Genomic DNA, 17,952 nt, shown 5'->3' with positions numbered 1-17,952 from the left:
CATAGAAAATATTATTAGCCAGTATGGTCATTAAAAAACATGAAAGAAACCTTTTGCTGATGTAGAAAGTAAACTGAAAGTCTCAAAAACAAAAAGTTTAAATTGACATATAAACAAAAGAAGTACAAGAAAACAAACAGAATAAATCCTACCAGACATCTGTGTATTTTAATATACACCCTTCATATAACACTGCTTAGCATAGTTACAAGTCAGTATTTGTCCACTGTTTCTCCTTTTATTTTTTACTTTAAGCAAAAAGAAAGAATGTTAATATCTTTCCTAAAATAAATCAGACTTTCTATTAGGAGAAGGAGGAAGGAAAAGAATGTTTTACAAACTAAATTCAGTTTAGAACAGAACTGAATGTAAATTTAACATTGTAAAGTTTTGCAAACAGGCAAGCCAAATCTTTCATATTGAGCCATGCTAAATCTGGAAGGCAGGTAATTAACTTTCAACTGTGTAACAACAAATTACTGAGAAGACAAAGTCAGTTTAGACTTTGCTGTTCTTGCACATGTATTTCCATATTATTTTTGTGTGTTTTCAAAGATAAGTAAAACTGATGCAATTTTGCTGATAAAACACCTGTGTTAACAAACTGTTCTTTTCTTTAGGATGACTGAGGAGCTTTTCATAACCCAACAGCAGTAGGACAGAAGCTTCTCAAAAAGTCATTACAAAAACAATGTAAGGAAAGGCATGAAGTGGGGTATCTTTTCACTTGGCAATCTGGAGTTTACTATATAACTCTCTCTCGCTTGTGGTTCATATTTCAACCACTGCCATACATTCTCTGTTATTATACCATCAGTACAAGCAACAGAAAGATAAAAAGATTTGCTCTCAGTAGCAGGGACACTATGAAAGGATCACTTTCTGTTTGTTTACTAATTATTTTAATATTTAAGCCAATAACTATAAGATAAAGTAGCTTAAATAACCACCATATGTACCGTAGCCTATCATTTTTTCCATATCCTGTCTGAAATGATTTTATAAGGAATAAAGATCATGAGGCTTTCAACTTGAAAAATCAGTGTTTCTCATACCTTTTGTTTGATGATCATGTCGTTGATATCATCAAGATCACCTACTGTCACTCTCTGAGCTTTTATCTCTCGATCCAGTCGAGAAAGCCAGTCAGTGAGTTCTGCCCATGCTTTATTGAAGTCAGCTAAGGCTGGAACCTCCAAAAGCACAGAAGATGGCATTTCTGGTGTGAAGCTAGTAGTTTCCTTGGTTACCCTGGTTTGTGTATCCACAGCAACAGTTTGACCAGAAGTTACTGAAAGAAAAAAAAAAAAAAAAAAGTACTGAATAAATGAATAATCATGTTTATTTCAGAAACAGAATTTATTCATTAGAAAGGGATATACAGGAATATACTCACTGCTTTGCTCTTATGTTTACGGGAAATATGAAAATTAAAATTAAATGAATACATGAATTCATTTTTTCATAGTATTCCTACTATACCATATTTTCTACATTCAACAATCTCAGCTTATTCAGATTTCATCCTGGGCCCTAGTAACAAAAAAAATGTTTCTCAGTATAATGAGAACACTCACTCAAGGTCATTGTAGATTCTCTATAAATGACTCATCTTCCAAAATCTAGTAGTGTGGTTGAGTAGGCTGTAGTATCTAGTTTATCACAGCACGACCACAAATCTAGAAACACATTTCTTCTATAGTCTCCAGCTTCCCTGTAGCTATGAATTTGTCTTAGTGACAATCATCTTCTTACTTTCTGTTACTAGTCAGTATTTCCCACAGGATCTGTGATTGATATGGATGATTTTGCAAAAACATTTAGCTTTGGACAATTCTCACATAGTAAAATCATGTGTTATAATGTGAAAATTAGTTAAATTTCTTCCTTCTGTTTGAAGAAAATGGGCACATCCTTTGTGCCCTTTCTTGATTTAAAATAGATGGGTTTTAAAGAATCAATGGATTATTCAGTGCTTGGCTTGAGGTGCTAAACCAACTAGAAGTGAAGAGTCTGAATACCTACTTCTTGAAGTAGTTTCTATCTGAATCAACTATCTGAACAACATATCAATCAAACATGAAAAAGCTGAAAAAAAAGCAGTGCAGAGTGCCGTCTGCATAAAGAGACTATGAGTTTTCTAATACCAAACTGCAAAACATGGTTATTGAAAACAGAATATAAATTTGCAAAGGGCCTAGGACATTCATCTGTGTTTTTCCAGTCTCTTTACAGAGTAGAGGGAACCAATTTCCTGTTAGGTGGTCTTTCCTTTTATGCCATTCAGCAAAGTAGGTCTGAATTCGAAAAACAGAAGCAGCAAGCAAAGGTTCAATAGTTCGGCCATAAAATTAAAATAGTAAATCAGTAGCATCAACCACTCTTGCCAAGAAATTCAAACATCTTTTTCAATGACAAAAGGTTTGAGTTACTTCACTGGGGAATCATTGATCCTCTTCAGCAAGGCAGAAAGAACTGCACACAAGTATCTAAATGATTGTCACTAAAAGCAGCGTAAGATGTTCTCAGCATTAAAAATGCAGCATGATTACAAACAATTTACCAAATCAACTAACATCCACATTATTTATCCAACCTGAATAAAGAGCAGTATTTTGATAACCAAAGGTGACTCATGCAAGTGGTGATTTTTAATGACATATACTGCAATTAAATAAATTTATCCTCCCACTCATATCATTGCCATATTTCTGAAGTGCAAACCTTGTACTTCTATTTGTGCTTTAAAATCACCTACCTGTGACAAACTATGAAATGTAATAATTACTGTAATGGCTGTTCTAATAAAGAACATTTTTTAAGGAAAATCACACAAGCAGATGAGAAAATGCATAAATATATATACATATTTTCATTTTGACAGAGGCTTGTAAAGTGGTGTTTGTTTGTTTTTTTTTGTTTTGTTTTTTGTTTGTTTGTTTTGGTTTTTTTTTGTAACACCCCACTGAACTATGACAGAGTATGTGTAGAGTGGCAGTTTTTATTACACCCCCCCACAACCCTGAAGAATGTCCTTTCCACCTTTTTCTTTTTATTAGACTTTCGTACACACTTGTAAATAATTATTAAATGGTATTCACCATGTTTCTTGTTTCTTGTTTTTTGTTTTTTGTTTTTTTTTTTTTTCCATCTCTGTTGCAATTACTCCAGATCTTTTATGTCCCATGCTAATACTTCTTACCTAAATGATGTAGATGGAAGCATAGATTACACCAAGGTAATCAAGGGATTCACCAAGATGATGAAGGACTGGAGCACCTCTTATATAAAGAGAGGCCAAGGGAGTTGTTACTGCCCAGCCTGGAGAAGAGGAGGCTCAGGGAAATCTCCCCAATTTTTATAAATCTCTGAATGCAAAAATCTCTAGGTGCAAAGAGCATGGAGCCGGGCTCTTTTCAGTGGTGCCCAGCACCAGGAGAAGAGGCAGCAGGCACAAACTGGACATCAGGAAGCACTCCTGTGAGGGTGATGGAGCACTGGCATAGGCTGCCCATAGAGGTTTTGTCGTCTACCTTGGAGATCTTCAGAAGCTGCCTGGGCACCCTGCTCTGGGGTGTCCTTGTTTGAGAGGGGGTTGAGCCAGGTGACCTCCAGAGGTCTCTTCTAGCCTCAGCCACACTGGGATTAGTCAGTGCCTCAATATCACTCCTGGTGTAGGTAAACTGTTAACAGTACTTCAGAGTTCTTATGCATCACTTCACCCACAGCTGTTGACACCAGATAAGACTCCATGCATGGAAAACAATGTACTGAGCCTGTTGTTCACTATTTGGCATGACTAGCAGAGGGTATGGCTTTGAGCTGAGGATTCAGCTCACTACCTAAAACAAAAGTTCTATCTCACGGTTCAAAGCCTATATCTTCAGATTCATGACCCTTCCATTCAGCCCTTGTTCCCTGTTTAGGAGCAGATCAGAAAGGAGGTGTTTCAACAGTGAATGGTGATTGGCACTTCTGGCAACAAATATAGCATTTCCCATCCTTCACCCCATGGCAGTAATATATCATAGCTTTCCTTTGGCTGTCAGCAGATGGAGGAGGACAGAGTTTGGAAAATACTGCTGCATGGGAGTAGAAAAGGAGAGGAAAGATCACAGCTTCTTCCTACAGTGGCAGATCACAAATGACTCCAAAAAATGGATAGGCTTGTGTAGTTGCAACTTTAGGCTGTTGAAGGTAACATTTAAACAAGCTCACATCAAGCAGAAAAGGCAAGGAAGGTAGGAACTCCACATTAAGACTTGTAAGATGAGAAAGGAAAGACAGCTATGTAATGTTCTTTTAAGGCAAGAGGAACTTACAATAGAGTTACTTCACACATTCAGACAAATAAGAACTATTTAATTGGTAGATTCATTTGCTATTATGTTCACTTGCTAATGTACCTTGAAGTTAGAAAAGAATATCAACATTAAAAAGGTGTTATAATTAGTTACTTATTTGACTGAATTGGCACTTAGGGCCTGAAAACTTCAATGGTCTGAAATGATCCCAAACAGTATCACTAGGAAAACAACAACAACAACAACAACAACAACAACAAAATATTAGTTCTCTCTGCTCTACCCAGAAATAAAGTGAGTTCAAAAAGGGCCAAGAAATAATAGTTAATATCCTCACATGTAGAGTACTTCTGCAAATATAGTGCATGCAGTTTGCCAACACTGCTTTGGTTGTACTATTTTAATGTTTACAAATAGAACGTTATTGAATGTTTCATCTTGTTCAGTGGGTGAAGAAAATGACAGAGAAGGCTTTAAGCAAATGAAGGATATCATTTATTACCTTCAGGCAACATGTGTTTTTGTGCCTTCCTCTATCTGGACAGGATACTAACAACCTGTTGGACACTACTATATACTCAAGACATAAATTCACAGGATTTGCTCTATTCTCTCACTCCTGTATGGGATTTCAACGCCACATATCAGTCATGATTTCCTGTAACAGTTCCAAAACACAATCTGATTTCACTCTGTCCCCCATTAATTCCATAATACTGTAGGTCATACTGATTCAGAAAAAGTCTTGTGATTTGCACCAAGCCATTCCGCATCATGGTCAAGATGTGTGCAATTACTGAAAAACATAGCCGAGTGTTTAGCATGCCTAAGTGTTAATTTCCATTCTCTACCAAGGGATGGATGCTTGAGTCCACTTTCATCTGGCCACACATTCACATAAAGGCCTTGTATTTCCTCTGTGACTCCAAAGGCTCTTAGCAAATGAGAATAGTCACTTAGTTTGGCATTTACACAGGTTACATAGATGTTGTCTTAGCTCAGAGGGAATTCCTATTCTCAATAATATTTCAGGAAGATCAAACAAAAACTTCCTAAGGAACTCTACAGACCCTCTGTCAGTAGACACAGGCTGTCAGATAAGACAGCCTGATATCTCTTAGCTTCTTACACATTTTGGCCTGAGAATACACTCAGAGGTTGTGAATATATATATATATATAATTATAAATAAGTTAATAAATAAATAAATAAACACACACCTCTCTTCCTTTGAATAGCATCTATTCCAGAAGAGACTATTCCTAATCTTCTAGTATGTTTTCACTGCTCTGACTTTGGATTAATTTTTCCTATGCTTATAAGGTATTTATTTTGCACCAAGAAATTTGAAATACTATAGTAAGAACTGTAAGGTACTAACATAAAGGCACCAAAGCACTGACCACTATAATATCCTGCTTAAAAAATTCAAGATTCAGCATCTATCACTACTGAGTGAGGTAATAACCTGCTCCATTTTGACTTAGCAGGTGAAACTTCTGAATTATCAAATTACTTATGGCAATTACCATAAAAATGAGGTTGTACAGTATGTTTCTCTTCTGATATTATCCTCCCCGAGAACAAAAATGCCACTAAAAAGAGTACATCTGTCCTTTCTTATACACTTGCACAGATATGACATAATTAATCCAATGGAAGAGTATAAATAATTGATTAAAAATAATCGAGAAATATAAATCAACACTTATCACACAATATATAGCAACAGATCTTATTCTGAAGAAATTTATCCAGAACTGCACTGATGATTTCTGTGACTCAAAGGGGATAAAAAGGAATTAAATCATTTCTTTCAAATATCCAGGTAATAAATCCTATCTTACTGTATCACACTAGAAACATGATCAAGGACTTAATCTTTCAATTTATTTAACAGTTGTATCAGTTCATTTCTGTGACACAATAAACCACAAAACAACAATTAGAAATAAAGACGTTAAACCACATCGATCTGTACCTTTACCCTTAACTCCTTGTTAACACCTCCTACTATCTAATAAAGATGGAAACAACCTAGAGTGGTAACAGGAGCAAAATAAAGCACAGAACTAAACTATTTAACACGAAGCCCAAAACCAATCTAGCAATACTCCAGGTATTCCAGTACAGTACATACAGTACAATAAGTGTGATTTTCAACTTGTTCTTGAGCTTTGAAATACACTGGGTAAAAGTTGAGAGAATATGAGTATTCTGTGCTTCTTGCAAATAATCTGCAATGCTAAACATCAAGAGTGGAAGTAATAAAAATGTGGCATGAAATTGAAATTGAAATATGAAACACAGAAATAAAAGCAGAATTAAGTCAACTGCAGGAAAGCATTTTTTCTAATTTGTTCTGCTTATTTCAGTGATGTGTTTCAAGAGAGCACCAGACTGACAGCTTTGAAAAAATCCAAACCTCCAAACCTATTTAGCTAACAGGAACAGAATGGACAGCATGAAGGACAACACTCTCAAAAATTTCAAACCACTTCCAACGTCCCTTCACAAGGTAAAATATTTAAGTGGAGCTGAATCTATTCACAGTATTCCTAACCATTCTTCTAAGTGCTTTAAGTAAAGCTGCAGTTTTAATACATTAATAATAACTTTGAGGGTTATAATCCCACCCATTTTATTATATTGGCCCACAAAGCCAGAAGTAGATATTGGTGATATGGCAGTAGAGGTCAAACCTTCCAACCAGTATTCCACGACGTGTTATTGCTGTGTGACAGATGGCAGCAGAAGTGCACTGTGACACAACGGGTCTGATGTGGGAGTGAGGATGAACCAAAGCTTTATCACTGAACCTCTCCGTGAGGAGAAAATGTAACCTACTGACATTTATTGATGCTTGCTAAACATTGATGGAGACCAACTGGTGGGTGTGAGTGCTACGAGGCAGGAAAACGTGCATTTCAGCAGTAGAAGCAGCATCATGAAAGACAGGCTGCATTATGAATTGCCATGCAGATTTTCACGAGCATGACATGAAAGCTCTTGTTCATTGCTGGCTAAATTGCACAGTTACTGGTAGAAACTATGTGGGAAAGTAGTTTTTTTGGTAGCTGAGAATTTAGCAAATACTGTGCTATTTGTACCTGTTGTAGTTTTGGTAGAAATGAATAGGCATTACATTCAGAGTGACCAGGTCAAACTTTTTTGACAAAGAAGAAATAACACAGCAACTGGAGGTAGATTTTCAAGCAATTTTCATTTCTATCATCAGGATTTCTTTCCACAGTTAGAAATATCCAGTGAGGGAGAGGTCAGCCCTAAATCCTTTAGACAATGAGTAACATAGACCTACTAAACTCAGACAGTTTACCCCCAGGAAAACAGAAGAATACATTTGACAAAAAGAATACATTTGGGGGCCAACCCCCCCAGTTCACTGATTCAGTGAAAACATGTCAGGCAGCAAAGGTTTTGTGCATTCCACAGAATGGTTCAGTGCCATCTCACCAGCACTTCTGACGTGAACCTGATTAGAAAAAAAAACTTGATGCCACAATAACAGAAGTTAAAACCTAACATCTACTAAAGGCAATTCCTTTATTATTTATTTATTTGTTTGTTTTTCTTATTCTGTGTCATTACAATCAAATTTCTGATAAAAACCCACACTCATATTCTTAAACTTGAAGCAAATATCCCTTAGAGAGGCCTGGGAAGGTGGTTCTGAGGCTGATTTATTCCTTGTCCCAGTGATAAATGAATAACCTCATCTTTGTCCTTCAAAGTTAAGAACACAAAGTTATGAGTACTGGGCCCTTGCGATACAAGCTCTCCACACAAGGTGTTCTCTGCCAATGACACCTTTGCAGAGCGAGCTACTGCTACCTGCCAAGTATTGTGGGTCACAAAGGAGTTCTGAAAGACAGGCAATAATAACAGTGGGCAAATTTATGAACATAGTTAATATCAATGCTTTAAAAAAAAAAAAAAAAAAAAAAAGTAGAGCAAAGACTAGATTTTTCCGCTGGTTAAAACACAAAGTTCTCTATATTGATAAAAAAAAAATAAAAATCACTGCCAACAAAATTCCACCCACTGTTATAAACGTGGAAAATACTTATCCTAACAGTATTGTGTGTCTATGCTAACATTTTTGTAACATTTAAATCAGCCTCTATCGACAAACAAACAAACAAATAAATAAATAAAATCATGATTTGAAATGATCCTTTTTCAGTTCGAATAATTAAAAATATGTCTGATTGTTTTAGCCTTGAATATTTTCATAGAATCATAGAGTTACCCAGGTTGGAAAAGACCTTGAAGATCATCAAGTCCAACCACAGCCTAACCAGTATCCCATCTCTAAAAAAAACCTCTGCTAAATCATATCCCTGAGCACCATATCCAAACGGCTCTTAAACACATCCAGGGATGGCGATTCAACCACCTCCCTGGGAAGCTTATTCCAGTACTTAACTACACTTTCTGTAAAGAAGTGTTTCCTAACACCCAACCTAAACTTGCCCTGGTGTAAATTTAGGCCATTTCCCTCATCCTGTCACTTGCCACCAGTGAGAAGAGATTTGCCCCACTCTCACTGTAAGCACCTTTCAGGTACTGGAAGAGGGTGATAAGGTCTCCCCTCAGCCTCCTTTTCCCCAGACTAAACAGCCCCAGCTTCCTTAGCCTCTCCTCACAGTTGATTCTCCAAGCCCTTCACGAGCCTCATTGCCCTTCTCTGGACCTGCTCCAGTACTTCCATTCTTTCTTGTGCTGAGGTGCCCAAAACTGGACACAGTACTCAAAAAATTTTCTCAAAGAATTACTCGGAAAAAAGATGATTTAGTAACTATATGGATATTTCATGGATAAAGTTTTAATTTAAGAATACTGACAGGTGACAGTATTTGATTTTATGAAATCTTAGGTAATATTCATATCACCTGCTAATGATATCAATTTATGATACATTAAAATATATACATTTACATTCTGCTTTTAACATCAATTTAAAGCACATACAAAAAGCTCTTGATTGCCCCTAAAAAGTCATTATACCTACAAATAATTAGATCAATACATGTGAAAAACAGAAGTTGATAATTTTATGTGGTTAACTAAAGCTTAGATCTGTAATAGCCTATGTACTGGGATGGACATAGAGACATAAATTAAAACCTCCATAGTTCTGAAGACATTCAAATGGAAGTAGAAAGCCAAGGTTAAAAATTGTCAGGAAGAAAATTAATTACAGATGAACGTGTGATACTATGTTTAAAGAAATAAAACTCATCACAGAAGTTACAGTTTATAATATGTTATTACTATGAAATTAATAAATGACACCAAAGCCTAATTTTTTTTAGTAGAAAGTTAAGTACGAGGAAAAAAAGGTGTGAGGAAAGACTGAGCTGGGTCTGCTTAGACCTTCATCCTTAGTTTGGGGGATCTTACCCATGTATGTCAATTTTTGAAAGGAGGATATTAAAAAAAAAAAAAAAAAAAAAAAAAAAAAAGCTATTTCAGTGATTTCCAGTGAGAGCGCAAAAAAAAAACAAAAACCTGAAAGGAGGTTCTATCTGAATACTAGAAAACACATTTTTGTTGTGCAGGTGATGGAGCACTTGCACAGGCTGCCCAGAGAGACGGGATTCTCTCTCCTTGGAGATCATCCAAAGTCACCAGGACATGGACCTGCTCTGAGCTTCCCTGCTTGAGTAAGGAATCCAACCAAGTGATCTCTGGAGATGCCTTCCAAACCAAATCATACAGCTATATGTTCAGGTTCAAAATGTCTCTGAGTCAAATTAGAAATAGAAGATAATGCCTTTGGAATGGAGCAGCTAAGACTGAAGAAAATACATGGAAATAATTGAGGCACAGTGTTTAGAAACATCCAAAAGACTACTCAAAGTCTGCAAAAGCTTTAAGTCTGTGCTACTCTACCCAGTGACTCAAGCCAATTAAAGACTGCAATACAAAGTTGAGCTATCATTATTGACTCCTGATCTGCCTGGATCTATAGTTCCATCCAAACCTTTCTTAAAAATAAGCTGTTCAGTTTCTTTTTAGTAATAGATGTTTTTGTGGTATTTCCTGTGAAACTTTCCTTAGGCAAAATTCAACATGATTGATGGGTCCACTAAAAATTGAAAGTGAAAGTCTAAGGTATGAACAAGTGTAAGAATTAAAGCAGATACTGAAACTAAAAAAAGGTATCACTACAGCCTTTCATGCAGTAGCTAAGTGATGGCTCTACAGTCAATTTAAGATGTGTCACTGATTACATTACCGAGGCTAATATGGCTACTAACACATATTGTAAAAGTTAGGTGAAAACTATATTCAAACGTTACACCATTCAACCACTGGATACTTGTTAAAATATTGAGGTAAAATAATAATAATAATAAAATCTTTCTACCATAAACATAATCTATTTCTTCTATAAACTGTGAATCAAATATAACTGTTTCATTCTTCTTTTTGATCTGTAGCTTAAAGGTTACCTGAAGAAATATCTGTATTACTACCAATACTTCTACTACAGTAAAAATAATCATTTTCTTGATTCTGCCAGCATTTTCATTACAAATACAGAAGCTGACTCAAATGTTGAGATATTGAAACAACATAAATTGGAAGTATGTTAAGAATAATAATTTACCATAACAAAAGCAAAAATAATAAGAGGAAATGTTTGTACTTTTTCCCCCAAACAATACTATCTTATAACCTAACTATGATATGAAGCACCAGGAAACTCACAGCAGAGACAAACAATTGCTTTGTGGCTTGCCTGCGCCCTAAATTCTCTACTCTCATTATTTATTTGAGTCTTTCGCTTAAGGTAACACAACATGTTCTCCAAGGCAAAGAAGAAAAACTTATTGAAATAGGAAATTCAGACTATCAATTAAAATTAAGAAGTAATATCTAATAATTATTAACTCTTACTACATATAGAACTAAAATCCTCTTTTGATACCTTTACTTTCTTGTTTGGTGAATTCTTCCTTGTGAAGATTTCATGCTTGACCGGAGAGGCTGCTGAACCTAACTGTATATAGCAGTTTGTACAGAACAAAGTCATACTGCATCTTAAATTAAATTATTCATATAAAGAAGTTTCTCAGAAAGTAATGCCTTCTATTTTTTTTTCCCCCATTAAACTACAACCAATACAAAGAGCACAATAACAATATTTGATAAAGCAAATATTCAGCTGCAATAAACTGTTCACACAGTCTCCATCATGAGCTATGCTTTTTCACCAGCAATAAACAGGAGCTTGCATGCAGTGTTCATAACAATCTGTACCAGCAGAGGTGACCCACTGTTGATGTTGCTACTTCTGAAGCGCACCATCCACTTCTAGGTCTCTACAAATGTTCAGCAAGTGCTGATGAATGTCACTGAGTGTTATTTTTTCTGCACGCAGAAATTCAGTGACACACCTTTGCTTCACTCACACTTCCATGTCAGATGCCATTGTGTCAGACTGCCCCTCTGCTGCCAACGTCCCACAGCAACAAAATGTTACAGGACTACTGGCAGGAAGGTTGAGCCTTTACTGACACACCACCAGGATCTGCCTCTGATGTCATGGGCCAACATAACAGAACAGGAGGTAGCCCTCATTTTTATTAGTTGAAACCCTGAGTGGATTATCATATGGAATTTTTGGATAAAAGTTTTCACTTTCTTCAGAAGCTAAATGCAAGTTTCTCACCACTTTCCTACATACATTCATTCATGGTGCCCTTTTAAAAAAATACATTAATCTTGTATACAGAGTTTTATGACTGACAGCAGCATAAAAAAACCCTAACCAGTTAAGAGCATTTAATGCATATTAATCTTCATGTTTTAGGATGACACATGTTCTTTCTTCTTAAGCAAACATTAAATGTCTGTATAATCCTTTTCGAGAGACTTTCAAAAGGAAACCTCAGGAAGTCCTTATACAAAAACAGTCCTTTTTCTGGGTGACAGAAACACTGAAAATGTTGTACTGCAGTAGCAATTTCGATCTCACAGAGATTTATGGTACTAGAAATGTAGTATTAATCTCTTTATGTAAAAGTTGTCAACGGAGCTGCTATTTGCCCCGTAAGAACTACTTCCATATTTGAGTTTTTTAGATTAAATTTATCCTGTGGGCTCTTTAAAATTTTGAAACAAAGGAAGTGTTGGTTAAAACGGTGCAGTCTGGTTTTAGATCTTCTGAAGTAGAAAGAATCTACCATCTCTTTAGTGATATTAAGACACCGTCAATAAGCAATTTTATTTTTATTATGTTAATATTAGTGCTTAATTCTGCCATTATTTAAATTCATATTTTAATAGTGAGATATAATTTCTTTTTCTGCTTACTTCTTTTTGTCCTGTCTGTTTTCAGTAATTCATTCTTTCATTCCCAATTTTGTTTCCCAACATCCAGTAACACACATCATCTTTACTAGGAAGTCTGAAGAGACTCTTTTTTTTTTTTTTAAGCAGGAACTTTTTTTTTTTTTTTTTTTTTTTTTTCTCCAAAGGGTAGGAGTCTTCTTAGTAAGCAGTTTTTGCAGATTTTAAAGAATGTTTTCATGAAAATGAACACTTTGTACTGCAGAAGTCCATCAAGTACTGTCACATAGTTGCATTATAAAAAATATTATGACAAATCTGTCACAAATGATGCATGCAACTCTCAGCATTTCTTTTGTTGGTAAAAGTAAAAAAATTCCTTGATTCAGTATGCAGCTTTCAATTGGATGTTAACCTGTATGACAACAGTTTACATTTCCAGTATATGACTATTATCATGTAACTTAACTTCAGCAGCTAGATCTTTGATACAAGGAAAAAACATAGTTTGCAAGCAGCTCCATGAAAATAGCCTCTTCTAATTTTGGAAAATCTACAAATTGACTTAGCAGGTATAAATTGCTAACCTAGCCAAAAGTAAAAAAAAAAAAAAAAAAAAAAAAAAAAAGAAAGAAAAAAAAAAAAGCATTAGATACAGAATAGTCTCTTAGGAATATGAAAGATCTGAAGGAATTTTAGCTCACATGCAGTTAAGAAAATGATCAAGACATGTCTGAAGGTTTGAAATAAACAGTTCGGGTATTAGTTAATATGAAACAATTACATCATTCATTCAAAATTCCCTAACTTACTTTTCTTCTTAGAGAGAAAAATCCTGCAGTTACCAAAAGCTAAAGAACACAATGTCTTCAATACTGCTTTTTGACAAAGCAATTCCTTAAATCACTGCTAACACCCTTTCTTCTTTCCTCTTCACCAGAAATGTTAAAATATCTTGTCTAGTATAATTTTGTGAAACACTTACAAATCTATTCAACCAAAAACACACATGACACTTCTCAGGTCAAAGCAGACTATTGCTTTTTGCTTTTCCAGCTATTTTAGTTTGATCTTAGGGAGAAAGAGAAAAAAAAAAAAAAAAAAAAAAAAAAAAAAAAAGCCTTTGAGAACTTAAGTGTCCTCTGGCTAATCTATTATTAAAGTAAATATCAGTAATGCAAAAGTCTACCTGCTTATCTCCACTACTCTGATTCCCTATACTGACACAAATGAAGAAAGAAGTCTGAGGTTTCATCAACAAGTTTTATAGAAACAAATCTAAACAATTTTCAAGTTGGAGAAGCACAGAAGATTATCACTAGCCACCTTTTCCTCACTTTAACTTTCCAAAGTTTAAGGAGAAGTCTAGCTTCCTTCATCATCTCACACCCCTTGAATAGAGCAGAAATATTTAAAACAATTAAGAGCTTTGCTTCTTATTCCCCAAAGCTTCCAGTCTGCTCTTGATCTGTGATTGCACCTTTGTGTACTCCTTGGTTGGTTGGTTCTCTGTAGAGCGCTCCTAACTCTGTGGCAGTACCAGTTACCACAGAAACATAAGAATACCAAAAAGCCATTGCATTTATGCATAGGATATGACCAGAGTGGCAATAAACACTACGCCTTTCAGGAGGAAAAACCGTTTTGCTTTCCTCTTTGAAAAAGCACGAGTCAACAAAAAACTGGATTTATCACTTTTTACTATTGTAGCAAATTAAAGAGATTCTTCACATAATGAGATTGCCAATAGACCTAATTACTACATAAATTAAACAGAAAAGAAATATTACCGCTATTTGCAAGTCCATGCTATCCTAATTGTCAACAAAAATAGTATTCAGGTGAAAGAGGTGAAAGTGGGCTTAAGGAGTGAAAAAAAATTGCAACCTAAAACTAGAATCTGATTTAGACTCAGCCTAAAAAAGAGCATACACTAGAGCATTTAGTTATCTATGCTTCACTGGAGCTCGACCAAGAAACAATTTTTCCACACCTTCCTGGATGAACCAGTTCAAATTCTTACTCTATTTGTGTTTAAAAAAAAAAAAAAAAAAAAAAAAAAAGAATCCTACAGTCACCACTTTCCTCAGAAATGGCAAGGTCTGGATTCTGCAGAGTGTGCTGAATGCTCTAGAGAAAAAGAGAAATTCTACTTTTTTCCTGAGCCATGCTATATAAGCCATGTAAACAACAACAACAACAACAACCAAAAACAACCTTATCTGTAACTTAGCTCTTTGCTCTCACTTGGTACAGGCTGTCAATATTACAATGATGAATTCGTCAAGATGGTATCATTTACATTTCATTGAGTTTAATCAAAATGACTCCTGTAATCCTGCCACTATTGATCAGGAAATTAAATGAAAAAAAATACACTGCAAAACCCACTCCTCAGAAGAAAACATCAGACCATATTTCAAAAATGAAGTAGCTGTGGTCCTTTGAAAGACTGATGAGAGCATTACTCTTACTTATGTCATAAATCTTGACAGCTGTGCTTTCAACATCTTGCCGTATAAAATAAAAAACAGATCTGGATTCCTCATTGTCCTCAGTAACAGTGAAGCAGCCAACTCCTCTTTTCACTTTCCTATTTACATTTCATCATACGAGTATGTATAATAAAAACTCTGAGTAGTAATCCACAGTTTTATTTAATCAGTTGAGCCCTGAAAAGATCAAAATAAAGGTTCACATTCCCTTTTAAACTGTGCTGTTACAGATGTTTATCATAGAAACTTTCAAAGGGTAACCTATAGTGAGACACCTGAAATAGGATGTAAAATATAAAGCGGAAACCTTATTTCCATTGATTTAAAGCCAGCTTGTGTGGCTTAAGTAATATTTGGCATGTATTTTTCTACCTGTCAGATAATCCAGAGACAAATCCTCACATCAATATATGCTATAAAGATCAAGACTAAAATTCTGAGAATCACAGAGATTTGAGTTTATAAACTTGCTTATTATGTTTTTATTCACGCAGCTCTGAAGGCATAGTGTCAGCTTTTTATCCAGACTCTTTTCATTACTTCTCCCTGTTGGTGTTGCAGTACATGCTGTGAATGACCTCCAGAGATTCCTGAAGCTATATGCGGAGAGAAAATTGAATCTGAAAGCTTTATTAGACAACTTTGTCTTCAGCTTGTGTCTGATGTCAGCTGTATTGAAAAACAGAACTGCTTGTGAAACTGGGTCCTGACCTTGAAAAATCTCCAATCAAGTGTTAACAGATTCAGGTTTGTGCCATATTGCTACTTGTTAGATGTGGCATGTATTAGAAGTGAGAAAGCTTCCAAATGAAAATCAGATGGAATAATCAGACAACTTCATTCATAAAGATAATGGGAAAGTGGATATATGGTGGTGTACAAATAACAGGACCAAATCAGGTTGGTAACTGTGAACATCTTTACTACACATGCCTATAAAGTAAAATGAGAAACCCAAACAAATTAAAATAGTTTATATAAAATATTATTTATTCCTTCCTTCGAAGGCACAGAACAACCAAAAGGAAAGGTGAAGACAATAATCTATTCCTTTACTATTCCACTCTACAATAGAGTGGGCAATCTTTGATAGGCCAACTGATGTAAAACCCTGCTCTTATTATTGCTTAGCACTTATTCAAGAACTCAAAGTATTCTCCATGACGTTTCTTTATTGCATTGTTTCCTATTCAGTCTTGCTTTTTATTTTTATTCAACACTGTGAAAAATGGTTCTACAATATTAAGTATCTATAATGACCCATGCACAAGTATTTCAAATGGTATTATTGCACTGTATTTTTTAAATAACATTTGCACTAGTGCTGTAAGCACACAGGTTCCTGGATTGCTCAGTCTTCCCCAAGGTATTATTGTGAGTATGATTGGTCTCAATTATGCTATGTCCAGTGCTCTGATCAATACACACTCCCTGATTTGTACATTTGTTTTTAATTTGCCTCCTAAATACACACATAGATATGCATTCATGTGCACAATAAACTCAGGAGAACTTAAAGACTATCATTTGAAAATTTTGAGAGACAGTGTTCTGAAGTATACGTGTTCACTCAACCATTATGCGCAGTATATAGACAATGGCTGCTTCAGAACATATTAGCAACAAAATACTGCCAAAAGAAAATAATAAAAAATAGTTTCCATTGTGCACTTTTGTCCAAATCTGGCTGTTATCATTTCCTTCCTCATATTTTTATCATTGTCTCTGAAGCTATATTTCTGTTTTCATTTCAAAGAGAGATGCTGTATGATTCATATCTGAAGCCCATGAAATGAATAAATTTCAACAGCTACAGTTTCAAAGATCCTTCTATCCAACTCTAACCAAAAATATTTAACTGAACATAATATCAGAGATTTACCCAGGCAGCCTTCATGATGCTGTGCACAGTATGTATAACTCTCCATCTTAGTACTAATAGAAACACAGAACACTCACTTGGGCAATGAAAATGAAAATAAAATTCCAATTGCACAAAATACAGACACTAGCACTGCAAGAATTTCAGTTTAAGTCCGTGGAATTTAGTTTTAACCACATGTTCTTGTATCAAGGTATGTATTTTTAGGTACATTCTTTTATTTGTTGCCACTTTTCCTTAAAAACACACAATCTCAGGATTTGTATATTTTTCATTACTTCCTTTGTTACCCTAGTAGATATTTAAGCTATGTTTCTTCCCAAGGAACCCACAGGAATTTCAGACAAAATAACCTAACAGCTCTACATTTACAAGAAGAGACACAGCAGTGATTTTAATTTTTTTTTTTATTTAATTTTTTTTTTTTTTTTTTTTTTTTCTTTTAAGAACTGTTTTATAAGCTTTTATAAGCCTAAGAAATGTATGAAGCCTAGTCCAGGTGGGGATTTGTTTGCTCCTTGTTTCTCCATGAAACTAATAATACCCAAACCAAAGGAGACATGCCTTAAGAAGCACTCTTTCAAATAAAATATAAAAGGAAAAGCAAAGAATAAAGCTCTATTGTCAGTAGATTCCACAGATTCACAAATTCAATTCTTTCAACTCAAAACCCAAAATTCAAAGTGCAATAGACCCAGGAGGTAACTGCCTCCAAATCTTTTTACTACATCTCAACTTAATATATATACAAATAAGCAATGATGAGTTCTGCTTTGGTGAAGTTTGTGAAGTTACAGCAGCTCATAAACCACATATTCCAACTTGCTTTTAATGGTCTCAACTTGATGCAATGCTCCTCTACATTTTCCCTAATTTATTCTAACTCCTGAAAAGCCTTATTCCTCTATGCATGGAATCTGAACCTCTGGCTTTGTGCCTGAATACTCCA

The 17,952-nt window shown here is 35.1% G+C and overlaps 1 protein-coding gene across 18 annotated transcripts in view; it reads right to left on the bottom strand.

Annotated features, from left to right (window-relative positions):
- The window catches only part of DMD (dystrophin), a 1,110,121-nt gene that overhangs the window by 309,284 nt on the left and 782,885 nt on the right, over positions 1 to 17,952 (bottom strand). For all 18 annotated transcript variants that reach the window (XM_072349305.1, XM_072348356.1, XM_072348443.1 and 15 more), the window contains one exon: positions 1,056 to 1,291. In XM_072349305.1, coding sequence (XP_072205406.1) covers positions 1,056 to 1,291 — 236 coding nt within the window. The remainder of the gene's footprint in view (positions 1 to 1,055; positions 1,292 to 17,952) is intronic.

Source organism: Excalfactoria chinensis, chromosome 1 (genome assembly GCF_039878825.1).
Source record: "Excalfactoria chinensis isolate bCotChi1 chromosome 1, bCotChi1.hap2, whole genome shotgun sequence".
Lineage (NCBI taxonomy): Eukaryota > Metazoa > Chordata > Aves > Galliformes > Phasianidae > Excalfactoria > Excalfactoria chinensis.
The sequence above is the reverse complement of the archived record's forward strand: the minus strand, read 5'-3'. Positions and strand labels throughout refer to the sequence as shown.